The sequence below is a fragment of the Drosophila erecta genome, unplaced genomic scaffold (genome assembly GCF_003286155.1).
Source record: "Drosophila erecta strain 14021-0224.00,06,07 unplaced genomic scaffold, DereRS2 tig00000000-arrow-pilon, whole genome shotgun sequence".
NCBI lineage: Eukaryota > Metazoa > Arthropoda > Insecta > Diptera > Drosophilidae > Drosophila > Drosophila erecta.
Genome location: NW_020825194.1, coordinates 18000103 through 18016196, shown reverse-complemented (window position 1 = coordinate 18016196; position 16094 = coordinate 18000103). Strand labels below are relative to the sequence as shown.

The following is a 16094-nucleotide window of genomic DNA, read 5'->3' as shown; positions in this document are numbered from 1 at the left end:
CTTTCATCAGCAGGGTGGCTCTGGGTCACAAGGGGTGTGGTATTATCTGGCTAATGGCTTCGGGGTAGTTACCATGCGGCTCAATCAGACGGCAAGCCCGCGGGAAGCCTTCAATTGACTCATTTTCACTTTCATTCATCTCTGACCGAGCCTGACTTTCGTTTGGACAAATTAAATTTGCGTGTTTGATGTAATTAATTTGCCTGACCCAAACCGCAGTCAAGCAAACAAAGTTCCACGCTTGACTGGGTTTACTTTAAATTCGCCTTAAAAGCAAATTGTAGCCAAAGATTCGACAAGCAAACCCTTTTTTTGGGGCAGCCATCGAAAACAATGGAAGTGCAGCTCAAAAGTAGGCAACGCTTTTCACTTCCCTTTTCTTCGTGCTTTGTGACGTACATGTCAAGTGGCCAAAACACACACACACACATACGCACGAGGCTGAAAAAGGACCAATTAGCACAGGAGCTGTCAGTTATGGCCAACTCTCAGGCACGTGCATTTGATGGCCACAACGATAACCGGCAAGCAAAAGCATCGGCAAAGACATAAATCTCCAGTTCGGGCCCAAAACCAAAAAGGAAAAAGAAAATCCGAGGACGTCAGCAACAGGCGTGGACGTCAGAAAACCGCAGATGACAACCAAACTAGGAAGCTTCAAACATTTTGACAGATAACAGCAGCCGCAATTTGCCACTACTCAACTTTGGGGCTCGCCTTTTTCCGAGTACTAAAATTTAAATTTGGTCAACGTGAGGTTTGTTTTCAATGGAAATCGAAACGTGGTTTTGCGAATGTTTCGTAAAGGTAGTTTAAGATGAAATATTTTAATTAGGCTTGTTCGTTTACATTACAGTCATAACAGGCAAAAAATACTATGTGTCTTATTCAGTTGATTTGAACTTTTACTTGAAGCTCGTTTGCAAATTGTGGCTTCATCCGAATTTTTGCCACATATCTCGCTGCCAGAAAATAGTTTATTTTTCCCTTTCAGCAGAGGCTAATTTTCTGCTAGCTCGTTGGCTCCAATAAGTCAATTAAACCTGACAGGGTGAAAGATTGGTCTAAATGTGAATCACGCTCTATGCTCGCACAACCATTTATCTCAACTCATTGAGGAACACGAACAAAAGCATTGGGAAAATCATTAATCCCATTCCCATTAAGCATTTACCATGATATAGTCAAAAAGAGAGCCTGGATGTTGGCCCTGATTATGCGTATATGCAATGCATATACTGGCAGGAAAATTAATAAATATTTTAATTAAACGGGCTGGAGAAACACGAAAATTGCAAAGTCTGCACGTGACTGGGCAAGCATTTTCCATTTTCCCCAAAGCACACATACACACACAGACATACACACACACGCAAACACTCGAGGGAACGCAGTTAAAAAGCAATTGAAATGCTATTGAAACACGGCAGTTGAGATCTGCCACGAGTTGGCTCTGACATTGCATTGACCTTTGGCAAATAGAAAATTCGTTAGGATCAATAATTAAGTGGAATGAAAAAAGAAACACATCTATGGGTAGCCAAAAAAAAGAAGTCACAAATGACCAGTAACAATAAAAGAGCAAGGAAAATTAAGGCGATTGAAGAGCAAACACAATGAAGCGTGTTTCATAGGCCAGGAGCTTGACAGGCTCCCGCCAGGCCAGGGAATATTTCCCCAGCCCCCATGAATTTTCCCGCTCCCTCCGGGTTTTCCCAGCGCTTCGCTAACTTGGCCAAAAGCCATGGCCAAGACAAATGGCAGCCGGAGAATATGGGCGAACAAGAAGTGCGAAACAATTGCGTGCTAAACGCCAAAAACGTCAAAGGAACTTGGAAAAATGGAGCATTGGGGCAGTAAATGGAAAAATAAATGGCATAGGCCACTAGAAAAAGGGGGAAAACCGGAGAAGGGATCAGAAAATGGGACATTGCATTCCAATGGACTTTTAGTCAATATAGAGTTTTTAAAATTATTAAAATGTATTCCAAAATAAACTAATAGATTCCCTCAAGTAAAGGCGTAGGACTCGTAAGCTTTCAAAAGGTTTACTAAATCAATCAATTTAGATTGGGTTTTAGAAGTTTTTTTTATTATTATTAATAATTTTGTTGTTTTTTTTTTGTTTGTTTTATTACAAGTCGAAAATGTGCAGTATATGTATGGAAAGGCCGAATGTTGGATGTGTTGTGGCAGATATACATATACCTTATACAGTTTTCTAAATGTCATCGAACTCCGGAGCAGAGACGATACTTTTTTACAAATACAAGTAGTTGTATAAATATTTTTTATATATAGCATCTAAGATATACAAAAAAGGAACAATTTATGAAGCCCATTGATTGTGCGATGTTGATGTTTCAAATGGGAACTCATAAGTTGATTTTATTGTTTTATTATAATAAATGTAAATCGATTTTTTTCATATTCTTGCACTTAACATTTACGATAGGTTCTTAAGAAATCGGAAAATAAAAATTAAACAGAGAGTTTGAGTTTTATTCGGTTGTTTTTTTTTTTTCTACGGGAATTACGCACTTCTTGGCAAATATTTTGAGAACCCCAGACGGGAATGATGTTGTTTTCTGGTTCCGAGAGGAGTTCTTGCAGTTTTGAAAAAATTCAAACGTTGTTCACGGATGTTAAGACTCGCAAAGCCTTTTGCTACTGATCTACTCCAAAGCTGGTTGTCGTTGTTTTGGGGGCCCCTTGTGATGCATTCGTTGTTTTTGTTCTACAGGATGTTCTTTTTGGTTGTAGTTCGTTGTTTCGTTCGTTTACAAAATTGAGCGGTGAGCTACGGGTCGAAAAATATGGCATTATTACCTCCAAGTTGCAGATACTATTCCAAATAAACATTTAAATTAAATAAGAGGTATGTGGCGTGCAGAAGTTGTATCATGTGTTTGCTACATCGGTTAATAACAATTTGGATTGGAATGAGAAAGCTCTGTAGTGCTTAAGTAGATTTCGATTAACATGTAGAGTGCAGTGATATTATTATATACTCGTAAATGGTAATAAAATAAGCATTAAATATTTGATTTATTTTCAGACGGAGCTTACTGCAAGTAAAAAACGAAATTTAAGAGATGCCAAAATGCATCAGTAAGGTAATAAATGTAACAATTACCAAAACTACAGAACCCAATCATTCATAAACTTATGCGTACATCTATTCTATGTTATTAACACTACTTGTTGGGAAAAACTACTACTTCAGGGTACTACAGGGCGAGAAAGAAAATTATAGGGTATTATGTGAGAACTACAAGTCATTTGTGTAGCTTCTACAATGAACAAATTTATCGTTTTTCATGCTTTTTCCTTTTTCTTACCAATTTGTTTTTTTTACATTTCGTTACATGTAATTTATGTAAAATTAAGTACAAAAAAATTACAGAACTGCTATATGATTGATATAGCGTCGCTTTGTTATTAGAGCTAAACGATTGTTTGTGATTTTGATTCTATATATTTTGTTTAGAATAAATCCTCTTCCTCAGCTGTTCATGATAATTAAAATGTAAATAAAATAAAAATAACAATGTTAAATATAAACAATATTGGAACATGTGTAGTGTAATCTTACAAAAACCATGAAAGAAAATCATACGCAATTATTTAAAGAGCACGGAAAAGTCTAAATATTTATGAAAAACACTTTCCTGATTTATTTTTTTAATTTTGTGATAAAGCTATTTAAAACTAACCGGACATAAAATAGGCAAGGAATTCAACTCGTCGTCAATATAATATTAAACCAAGTGCTTATCAAAACATCCCAAAAAATCTAGTATGCTATCTGCTTTTTACATTTAATTTAGAGTGAACTTTATTACATTCGACGTTTATCTGGTGCAAGTATATTTCTCTCATGCTTTTATGGTAATTTCTCTATGGGCATCTAGGGAAAGGGGTCACCAATTCGGAAATATTTACAAACTGTTTGTCTATATACAGCGGGCGATCTTACCAACAGCCAATGAAATGGTCCCCCCATGTTCAACACAATTTTAGCCCCACAATTGGTAAGATCAAAACGTATCTCTAGGAATCGGGAATCCATAACTTACGTGTCAAGGGTCTGGCTGGGTGCTTGGACCACAAGTAGCGGTTCTTCACCGGCGACAAGTACGAATCCCTTGCCACGGGGCTCGAGGCACGGGGCACCGAGGTGGCACGGAAGGGCACCAGGTCATCCACGTCCCACCAGAAGGGATCGCGCACGATCGAGGAGATCGGCAAGTTGGGGCTGGGGCTCAGCAGATCCCTGAACCGGTTGCGTGGGTGGAAGATGGGGAGTCCTGTTTTGTTGGCATTTCAGTAGCATAGTAGTCATCAGAGATGGCATGGTTGGATGGTATCGTATGGGTGTTGTGTTGCGTTGTAGTGCGTTTTGTTGGGTATACAATCAGATGTTGTTGGGTTTCATTTGATATTGTTTGTATTGTTGTAGCAATGTATACAAGAAGAGCAGAAAGAAAAATATTTTTTGTTTTGCTATGTTTTCTCTTTAAACTAAAATAAAAGTAAATCAAATAAAAAAAAAATAACGCTTTAACAATCAACAATAATTTGATATTTTCCATGCGTATGTTGGGGTTTCGTTGTGGAAAAAATACCAAAGGAAAATGGTGGGAAATGCGAGGAAAAGTGATAAGGGAATTTGATAGATAGTGACAGGTGGCAGGATGGACGGGCGCTACAGTGAGCACATCGATAAGCGAACCAGTGGGCATATGAAGGTGGGTTTCTGGTTGGGGATTTTACGGGGAATGCAAACCGATTCAATGAAGCGTTAAATGGGTTTTCAAATCTTGCAAAATTTTTTCATCGGAATTTTGGTATTCAGTTGAACAGAAAGCAATTCAATTATTGAATTATCATTATTTACACTAGTATTTAAATTTCATTTGTGTTTTAAGGCAATTCACGTATGTGTTTTACACTATTTTAGAAAACTATCCGATATACTTGACACTAAAATGTATAGCTATTGCAAGTGAGTACAAATTGAGAATGTTCATAATTTGTGCAATTTCGAAAATTTGAAAATCATTTAATCGATTTGCCTTCGAGGATGGAAAGCGCGGCGCTTACACTTCGGGCAATACTGTACTAATTTTGCTGATGCTGCTGGCAAACTCAAACTCAAAACACGAGAAGTACTCGTGCTGGCGAAGCCAAAGAGTGGAAATAATTTTGACAAATTATTTGGCCAGATGGGCGGGATGGGCGCTATGGGCGGAAGTGGTCTGAACACGTCGCGAAAAATATGGCAACGATTTTTCAACGCGTTCGCCGCACATTATCATCATCGCCCCATCACCACAAGCTCCATCATTGGTTTGTCTCGCATTTCGAGAGGCAAAAGAAGCCGACATAAAGTCACATCAAATTGAACAATAACACGCAAATTTCGTCTCTTCTTCGGATTTTCTTGGTTTTTCTTTTCTTATTTGTTGTTGTTTAAAGGTAGTGAACGTATAGGTGAAATTTGGACTTTTACCCTCAGCATCGTAGGCGACTTCGGTGGGACGGGGTCCCCAGCGACCGGCTTTCACGGGAGTGGGACTTGGCGAACCGGCACGCTCAAAAATACCGAGTGGCCGACTGGGCGCATCAGCTGGCGCCGAATCAGCCTCGGCGATCGCGGGCAACTTACGTTCAAAGAGTTCGTCCAGCGGCTCCAGGGAGCTGGCGCGGAAGCTGGGCCGCGTGAACGGGGCCAGGCTGGTGGCACGGTCGAAGACCGAGGGTCCTCCGCGGGGCACGCTGCCCTCGCGGTTCCAGTAGCTCGGCGGTGGCACGTACGGCTCGCTGCCGGCGCGGGTCGTCCTGGCAGGGCGGAACGGCGAGGCCGAGCGACGAGCTGAAACCAGAACGGGGGCAAGTGAGTAACCATGTCCAGAATCACCCATCTAGTTCCCTCAATAAATGCCTGAAAAATGAGGCGAGCTAAGCCTGCTAAAAAGTATAATTTGCTCCTCAAGCCTATACCATCAAAAGATACTATCACTAGAATCACATTAATCAATTAATCATTTTGAGAGTATTTATTTAACAAGTTTCTTGGCTGTCATACTGTAAAAGGAATGTTCCAAAGATAGTTTGAATGTCGTCACACTTTTTGGTATTAAAACTTCTAATCTCTCCTACATGGAATTAAAAGACTTTTATAAGGCATCCATATTTTTTTAAGACTAATATCTTGGCGTCCGCAACAAATTACTACTCAAAATCCCTAAAATCCTGTACTTACCAGAACGAAAAGCCTCACCAACCAACGATGCTCAAGAAACTCTTGCAATGGAAAACAAACAACATTCGAAACAAAATACATAGTACAAATTACACAAAACTGTGGGCACGAAACACGATTACAAAATTGGAAGTTTTTGATTGAAAATCTATAAATTGTCTGCCAGAGAACATGAAACATACATTTTCAAATACAGAGTTCGTTAAATATTTCATTTGAGTTTGTATAAATGTTTAGTTTTTGAGTATTGTTGGCAGTTTATATACAGGCACCGCACAGTGTAATGCGAATTACTATGTTTGGATTTTAGTAGTGAAACGAGGGACTAGACGAAAGACAACAGCGAACTGGACAAGGTAAAACATTGACATATTAATATCGAAATGCGAATGAGATGTTAGGAAATTAAGGACCATAGAGAGAAGAATTTCCGTTGCGATAAGAAGATCCAAAACACAAGTTTTCTTGATTGTTATTAAAAATGTTTTTATTACTGATTATGGTTGGTTCTCTAAACTGAAGGGCGGAAATAGTGTTTATTTGGTTTTTTTGTCGGGTATAGTCGCCAGTGGGGGCTACAGTGGGCTCAAATAGTTGATTTAGCAGCAAAAACTATGCTCTTTGGTACAGCAGCTGTTAGAAGAGGGGCTTAAGATAATCGGGGTGGATGGATGGTTTTAGGAACGAATGAGAGGATGGGTTCGTTAAGTATGTTTATTTAAATATATTTAATGGCTAAAATTAAAATTAGAGTTCTTTTATAAATGTTTTGTTGTTGGTTTTATTACTTTTGTTGTTGTTGATTTTGTATAAGTTAATAATTAAAATAAAGCATTTGTATATTTATATTTATATATTATACAATGAAACATTTAACGAAATTTTCACTCGACTTGACTATTGCTGGTTATCTGGGATTTTTTTGCTTACAGACAAATATTGATTACAATTCATTTTCGTTTATCCCTTCACTTCGTTTAAGTTGAACAGATGTTGCATAAATTTACAAGAGTCTATCTACGAGCTAAGCAAACAAAAGTATTTATTTTCGCTAACGCTCAGCGCCTCAAACTCTTAAAGCTGCAAAATAGAGTTAAACAAATAAGATTTTAGTCGAAAATCGAGTTGTAACGAGATTGAGAAAAGTCTGCAAAGGTATTTTTTATGTTGGCTGAATTTGAAAAAAAATTTCGTTGAGTTCGTATTGGATGTTGCGATCAGATTTCATTTGCTATTTTTTGTTGAGTTCGTGCTTACATTTTGTATATATATATTAATTTTAAAATTTTCGATGTTGATGTTGTTGTGTTGTTTACTTTCCTGCTGATGTTGGTGTCGGACTTTTGTGTCTGGCATTGGATTTAGAAAATGTCTTTGATATCCTTACCCTTGTTGAGCTCAGCCAGCAGCTTGTCCTCTGGCTCGTACTCCAGGGGCACCAGCGCGTTGGGCGTGAGTGGCTTGTCCTTCAAGTAGAGACCATAGCGAGATGGGTACCTAGGAGGTGGACAGATCCGAAAATGATAGGTGATCTTTGGGAGCATTTAACGGACTAGGGACACCCACCTGCGCTCGATCTCCTGCATGCGCTTCAGATGATCATTCCATGCCTTCTCTGCGTCGTAGTTAGCTGGAACTGTCCACAGAAAAGAATGGTATTACATGAATCTAAACATACTCCCTAAACTAGTTGAGCATTCCAACAGTTACGCAAGCAAAGAACTCAAAAATAAATGCTTACAGAAAGTGGTATGTTTAGCGTGGGCTCACACGACGTATGCGCAATATTCGATACGTACGCCATCCCAGAAAGCAATATTATCATATATCACAGCGAAAGCAGCAAAAATAAGAAGAAGGGAATCGGGAAATCAGTAAAGCAGTAAAGCAGTAAAGCGTATTAAATAGCAATTTATTATAAATGATCTGCAAGCGGTGGCAATGATACACGTCGATGGGAGTTCATAGCAAACCCTTTGATGCGATGACCCTTGATTGATGGTCTGATGGATGGATGCAACACCACAGAAAAGCGACAGCATGTTGTTTACAGATTTTATTTCATACACAAAACACATACATATACATATACAGATGTATATACTGGCTAGCGAATAAATCGTTTTCTAATTTCGATATTTAACTAAGAACTACACACAAAATCCTTTTCACTAAATTTAAGTTGTCTTTTGCCTAGAGAGAACAACAAATATATATATAAATATATATCGAGAGAGTGCGCATAAAATATCAAAATATGTATATGTATATCGCTCGGATACATATGTGTATTTATCTTGACGACACACATTTATGTATATTCTGAAACATTTATGAAAGAGAGAGAAAGAAAAAAACAATTGGTTAGTCCAAAAAAAAGCGAAAAGAAAACTAAATAATTTAGGCAAACGGGGTACCAGGTTGAAGGTGAAACGGGTTGGGGGTTCGGGGTAGGGGGTGGGGGCATTTGCCAGTGTGTAAGTGTGTGGAAATTCGGAAAATCGGAAAAGAGAACTTCGGCTTCCGCGCATCGAGGGCCGCCACAGTCATTTGATCCCAGAGCACGCACCGAAAAAAAATGAGTCAAAAATTCCGCTTATATACCTGACTTGATATATAGCGCACAAAGTGTATGTGTGTGTGTGTGTGTTGCCTATATTGTCTTGATTTTTTGTTCATTTCTGAGGCCTTTTGCCAAAATCAACACGAACGAGCCGAAACGAAACGAAACGAAACTTTCATTGACGTAATAGTATTTGGCCGTTTGGCGCTGGCGATTTTTATTTTTAAATTTATGAAATCATAGCGCTCGCACTACTACCATCGCAAATGAAAACGCATAAAGTTATGGCGGTTCTGCGATATTCAAGGTGTTGTCAAAAGCTTCAATAGCAGGCAGTGGCGAGAGTGCAGTTGTGAGATGATTGTAATGACTCGACTGATTGATGGATTGATTGATTGATGGCGCATCGCAGCGAAACAGATAGGCTGAAAGCGAAACAGAAAGGCGTTCGGTTGAACCGAAGCTTATGTAACCTTGCAATCGGGTGATTACCTTTTTGGTTTTGAATTTTATTTAAATTTTCAAAAGGCTAGACTGGTGATATTTGTTTAAAGTGTCAATCAAAAAGGCAGCCATAGACATTAAAGCCTGATTTGCATCTACTATTCCGTCTTATGTCTAGTTATGTAAACAAGAATTTCAGATCCTCCTTACGATGTTTCTTGAAATTTGAAACATAGCAATTGGATGTAACATGATAATTTCATATCCATATTTGCAAGGCCACGCACTTCGGAAGCATTAAGATACAGTTTCTCAGCTGTGTGAAGCAGTTAGGCGGGGATCGGCAGTAGATAGTAGATAGTAGATAGAATATGGCAATTGGTCCATATATGGGCCCAACTCACTTGTTCGGCTGTAGTGATGATCGTAGATGGCACGGGGCGAGTAGCCGTAGGTGTCGCGGCTCACTGGCAGATATCTGTAGCCAGAGGACTGGACGCGCTCGTTGGCGGTGGCGGGCTCGTCGTAGATGCTCCTGTAGGAGGGCGAGTCCAGGTAGGAGCTGTAGGGACGAGAGGCACGGGGCGCCTCGTGGGCACGGATATCCTCGGAGCCTATAAATAGGTGTTTGGATAACACGGCGTTAGTTCATTGCTATTGCTATTCAAATATTTCGGCTATTTTTCACTATTTGGCTCAATGCCAGCGCTGCAGAAAGGGGCACAAAAATTAAGTTGATTTCTATTCGGTGTCTATCATAGATGCGCCCCTCTATGTGTATCCTATATTTTGGCCTGAGCACATATTTTACATTTTTCTCTCTATATACTCTATATTCGCCATGGCGAAAAGCTTTCCCATCGGAGCGTGTCTAAGTATATAGCTCGGCTGATATGACACCTGCCAAAATAAATAGACTATACATATAGGCTAAGCTATTTGTGTTGCTCACTGCCCAGAGTTTAATAATATACCTCTTGGATGTCCCTTAATCAGAGCGAAATGGGAATACTGAGAGTTGATCAGCAGTTATTCTAGAACTTTGCAAACTGACTATTATTGTGACTAATATAATGAGACTTTTTAACTTATTTACTGGATGCTTACCCTTCAGGGACCTGATGTAGGACTGCCAGAATTTCGCCTTCTTGCTGGGGCTCTCATTGCGCCCAATCATTTCCAAGTGGTTTTTGAACATTTTGATCGATTTGTTTTGTTCTGTTCACGAAAAAATCGTTGAACTCGTTCGCTGTAATGAAGTTGGGAAGAGAGATGTCTTAGCAATTTTCCAATGTGTTTCAAATTTCCGTTCGGCTTTTCAGTTTCTCGGTTTAATCTATTTCCCGGGAAATGCCAGGCAGCACGCACGAATTGGAATCGTTTGTCTCTCGATTGATGGGATGGTTTACTCAGTTGAATTTTTTGCTTTCGCGTTGAAAGTCTCTCGGTTCGAAAATAAACAGACTGTGTGCCACTTTAGAGCAGTGCAAAGTTTATAAAACATATAATATAATACCACGATGATCAGACAACAGCAGCTACCGCAAGATCAATCTCACTAAAAATAAATGTATTTCGGTTCGGTTTTTGTGAGTTTTCATGTATGGCTTCTCCTGGTTGCTCGAATATAAAAATATTTTTTTGTTGCATAGCAAATTTCACACTTCTAAGTATGAGAACCAGAAAAAACGAATATTCTAGGTGTCAGTGTGTGCGTGTAAGTGGGCTAGTGGGCGTAAATGTATCTGTGTGTAAGCTGCAGCTAAATTTGGTTTTATTTTTAAATGTCCTTGAGTTGAAATCGTCTGTTATTCTGGCTTTCATCGGAATTTACTTTAGTGTCGAAGAAGTGTGCAAAGTCTAATAACAATTTAGTTGAAGTATTTTAAAAGTATTAGGTACTCGAATGTTTGAAATTTTTCTTTATTATCCATTAAATTAAATCAATTTCGAACTTAATTCAATTCAATTCATTGAAGTTTTGTATCAATATTTCACTGCACAAACTCTTGAAGAGCTCCAACACTTTGGTATCAAATGTCATTGAGTAAGATCTCTCTTATATAATTATAGTCAATGTCTTTTTGCCATGGAATATCGGTTCATTCATAATGCGATAATTCCATAATTATTTCACCAGGTAATTGTTTTTCTTCACAGTCAGATGTGATAATGCACTTTATTCAATTCAATTTGATTTGATGGTTTTTCATTTCGTTCATAATTATTTTACTATTATTGTACTATTCAGTTGGGTTGTTTAATATGTTTCGGGTTCGCTTACAATTTAAATTTACTCCTAAAAAATAGCGATCTATCCTCAACGAAGAATTTTCTCAAACTGCAAACCCCAAGAAAATTCGCCTCACCAATTTTCCTCGTTTCAGAATTTTGCCATTCCGTTTCGGCCCCAAAAGCACGGCGCATTCCTTTACGGCGTAGGTTGCTCTATCCGTGAGCGATTTTCATCGTATCTGTGTGTGGCAAAGCTCCGGAGATCGGTTATGGGAAAGCTTTCCTATATTCCGATAGATCGTGTGCTGGCACCCACTCATTGTTTGCAACGATTCAATACCGAAATCGCGATGACGCTGGCGATGATCATAAAAAGAAAGCCAGCTAACTCATACCACATATCTTAGCACATATGTTACTCGTATGAGCCAATATTACGTTCAGAAAATACCGCACCCTGTTCTCAGTTTTTGTTTTCCCTACGGTTTCTCATAATTTTCACATTTTCTTTAACAGTCTCGAGGGAAAGGCGTCATTGTCATTTATTAATTAACTATACGATCTTTCTTAATCAGTACAATAATTGACTTATTTTATTTAACTAATGTAAATTTTGTCGTTGGAATTTTGCCCCAACAGCATTTAAATTCCGTTTATTTGTTTACGTTTTTTTTGGTTTTGGCATTAGCTAAAATTTAGTTTCCTGATAATGGAAAAACCATTTCCAGCAACATTCCCACACAGATAAATAAACAAAAGTGGTCCAGATTTCAAGCCAGATCACAGATACTTTAACTAGACCATATGTATATGATGTATGATGCCTACCTATATAGATAGTTTTACATTTTTAAACGTATTATGTAAAATTTAATAATATTTTGCTGTTGATTGGTTTTCTAAAATACTATACTACTACATTACATTACATCAGTAAAAAAAAATCATACATTTTATAGATACCCTCCCGAAGGGTATACCTTCTCTGCCCACGTGCGACCTAATGCTTGATAATCCAAACACAATTTTTCCAGGGAAATTCCTACGAAAACGAATAAACAAAGATGGCTAAAGCTTGCCCCTCATATACAATTACATTGGACAGAGTTGAAGGGCAGATCAGGCAGTATATATGTTTCTAATAATAGTGAATACATTCATGGAGATCGGTTTGACCTTTTCAATCGTGCAGATCGCTTACAGATCTTCCTGCATGTGTTTTCTTTTTCCACCCATGAACTCAATGCCAACAGCAAGTGCATTGAAATGTTCTTTTGACTTTGTTTGTTTAGCTTACATAAGGCTAATTTGTAAATTTTACCCTTAAACAGACTTGCAGCGTCATTTAAACTTGAACTTGACTTTGAATAACCGAATGCGGTTTGATGAACCAAATAGAAAATCAAATGAAAATGCACTAAAACTCACGGGAAATTGGGAAATACCTGGCAAAGGTTTTCGTTTCGGCCAATCAGTGATTTCGGTGATGTGATTCAACTTTTACTTTCTGGCACACTTTTTTGGCTTCCCAATGCATTGAGCAACTTTTTGTTTTACTTTCGTTTTGTCGTTTTTTTTAACTTAATTTTAGTTTATTGGCATTTGATTGTGTACTTTTCATCTTTGATGTTGTGCTGAAGGACACACACAATTTGGCTAGGAATTGCATACCCTTAAAAGGAAGCTAAATTCAATTTGCTCATACAATTCAATTATTTCTAAAATAATTTCTTTGCCAAACGGCTTAACAAACAATTATCTTAGAGAAATTTATGGCCCTTGAGGATTGGGGTCAAAATGTAAGCTCATTATTTAATGGCACAAATGCAAGCAACGTCAAACAAATTGCTTTCGCAAATTCCCCACATTTTATAATGCAGTTTATACCCAAATTAATTTAAACTGCATTTAATTTAGGGTGAGGGGAGCAGACATTTAGCTGTCAGAAAGTAAAATGCATATATGTATATGCAGAATGCATATACTTTATAAACATTTTATTACTCTGGCACTTGGTCTGTAACAAATTGCTTTCCCAATGTGAAGGTCGATTATAGTTTTCGCAAGTGAAATGAAATGAAACGAAAAACGAATTATAGAGATCCTACAATGTCAACGATGCGTATGCGCAATTTGCTCTGGCTCAGCAGCGCAGAAAAGCTACAAAATATAATTAATATAAATACCACTTTGAGTCATAGGGAATTAGCGAAAATAAATATATATTTCAGCCTTTTGTTTTGTACCGAATGCATTGTGTTTTGTGACCGTTTTGTATGCTCTCCTTTCAATAGATTTCCCATATAAATAAAAGCAAAATTAATTTGTTGAAAGGGGTTTCAGTTAATACTTTCCTCTACTCTTTTAGAGTCCTTTTTTCAACTTGCATCACCTGGGGACTCATAAATAGAGCTTAATGGCTTCTAATGCCTCAGCTGAAAAGCTTTTTCCCACTCTATGCTGTCTATCACACAATTTGAATAAAAATACACACATTATGTGGCACTAATACATAGTTTGGCCGATTCTATATATAACGATGGTTAACCTTAACATATAGCAGACACCTTCAAATGAATTCTGCTAGAAATATAAAAATAAATATGTGTACTCGATGTATTCGCGTGGATATATTCTCTCGCCTGATTTTGCAGCCGAAATCCGTATCTATAGCCTTTGGCCAGCTAGAATCTGATCGGATTGGGATTGGGTTGGGATTGGGATCGGGCCTGCTCCCACGCAAATGAACTTGAAAATTAATTGTTTCTGCAGTCGCACAATTGCAGATCGCGGGGGAGCAAAAAATGGATATTTATGGGGCTTTATGTATTAAGAGATACGAGTATGTGTGTATTTGCTCAATGCCACAGGGGGTTTGCCTTCCATAATTTATTTGGCTTTCAGAAGCTATGTGCCTGAGAACACACATTTTGTTTATAATTTCATTAAAATTGAATGCCAGACGATTTCTTCGTCGGACTGGAAAATTGAAAATTTTGAAAAATCCACAAGTTATTTGGCATGTTTGGCTTGGCCCATATATTTTTTTATAAATAAATTAGTGTCTATTTCCTTTCATCTTCTTGATCCCCAAGGACACAAGGGTCAATGCAGTTAATGCGGATTTAATAGATTCATATGGAAATTGTACAGAACTAACCTTGAATTCCGTCGCAAATTTTTCTGGTGATAGATTGATGATGGTCAGACAAACTGGCAAAATGGGAAAGCGAATTAATATTTTGCCACTTGCTTTGAGTCGCTTACAGAACATTGCTGCTGACACTTTGGGATACAATTTTTCGGTTTTCAAATATAATAAAGAAAGCCATTAATGGTTCGCCAGTGACCACCCACTTGCAATTTATTTCCTCTGAACTGTCCTCCTCTTTTTGCGAAGAAGTCATTCGTTTATCAATACGCTGCTGACGTCACAGAGATACAACTTGTACATCCTGTTTATTATTTTTGACTTTCAGTGTATAATATACAAATGAATACAAGCACACAAAAGCCATTTATTCTGGCTCTGCATTCCATTCATGAAACGAAGGGGAAGCAAGTATGTAATAAAAAGAATCTTACATATACAATTATACAAAGTATATGAATAAAGATTACTCGAGTCCATTTGGCCCATAGATGACAGCACAAATGTGGACAATGTTTTGATATGTTTGGCACAAGTGTTTCTCGATATTATAATATAGTTCTTTATGGGGGTGTCTACTGTCCAATACCAAAATATTGGAAGGTCAAAACTGAAAGTTTCGTTTATTTTTTAGCCTGTCTTTTGGCTGTCCAAATTTTTAACTTGTTCATTGTCTTGTACTTTGGCAGTTTCTCAGGACTTCTGTCTTTTTCGTTTAGTTTTGTGTCGTTTTCTGTATTTCACACATCATTGTGTGATGAAAATATTTTGAAGCTGTTTTTTATTTGGAACCACGTACATATAGCAAAGATTTATCTGGGCATTTATCTGTGTATAAAAAGAAAGACGGAAAATAGAAAAAAGACAGGAAAAAACAAAACATTAAATCGACTCGATGCAAGGTATATTAGCAAGTTGACGTCAAGGGATACAGTTATTTTTCCTTTGTTTATAGCAAATTCTATACTTAATTACTAACCACTAAGCAAAACAACGCTTCCGAAATATATTTTGTACGTTATTTTATTTAAATAAATATACAAATTCAAATTGAGTATATTACACAGTTTATGGTCAGTAGGTACTGCAATTTTTATTTCCCATACGTATTTAAATTGCATATTATTCTATATATCCTTTCTGCAAACGCCGAATAAATCATACTTTACCGTAATCAAACCAGAACAATTTTCATGTGTTTTCTTTTTTAACGCAAAGCTAAAAACCATGAGCCACAAACAAATTGCCCTGATATGCATAAATTTATGATTTCAGCCCTGATTCGCCAGCGGGCGATTTATGGGCGAAGGGATAATGGGCCACGTTTAAAGCGCCTGAAATGACTTGTGACACAACAAATGGCAGTAAGCCATAAACAAGGCGAACTGTGAATTATGGGTGCAGAGGGCACAAGTGAGGGCTTGTACAAATCG

The 16094-nt window shown here is 37.8% G+C and overlaps 1 protein-coding gene across 7 annotated transcripts; it reads right to left on the bottom strand.

Moving 5' to 3' along the window:
* Positions 1 to 2355: 2355 nt before the first annotated feature.
* On the bottom strand, positions 2356 to 11664 carry LOC6552880. 7 transcript variants are annotated; one of them, XM_001979962.3, is made up of 9 exons: positions 11560 to 11664; positions 10383 to 10524; positions 9680 to 9889; positions 7835 to 7904; positions 7656 to 7765; positions 5516 to 5878; positions 4080 to 4310; positions 3342 to 3509; positions 2356 to 2800 (listed from the first exon to the last, which is right to left on the bottom strand). In XM_001979962.3, exons 2-8 carry the CDS (start codon positions 10471 to 10473, stop codon positions 3487 to 3489), a joined length of 1098 nt encoding a protein of 365 aa, XP_001979998.1. In that variant the 5' UTR covers positions 10474 to 10524; positions 11560 to 11664; the 3' UTR covers positions 2356 to 2800; positions 3342 to 3486. The 7 variants fall into 7 exon arrangements, with proteins under 7 accessions (XP_001979998.1, XP_015010176.1, XP_015010185.1 ...); XM_015154690.2 differs by having other exon boundaries at positions 5672 to 5878; XM_015154699.2 differs by lacking the exon at positions 3342 to 3509.
* Between the last annotated feature and the right edge of the window lie 4430 nt (positions 11665 to 16094).

Coding starts and splice junctions, on each gene's coding strand:
- LOC6552880 (XM_001979962.3), bottom strand. CDS start 10,473: ATGTTCAAAAACCACTTGGAAATGATTGGGCGCAATGAGAGCCCCAGC. Junction 5,879..7,655: donor GCTGGCTGAGCTCAACAAGG/GTAAGGATATCA, acceptor TTCTGGTTTCAG/CTCGTCGCTCGGCCTCGCCG. Junction 3,510..4,079: donor CCCAGCCAGACCCTTGACAC/GTAAGTTATGGA, acceptor TATCATGAACAG/CTGAGGAAGAGGATTTATTC.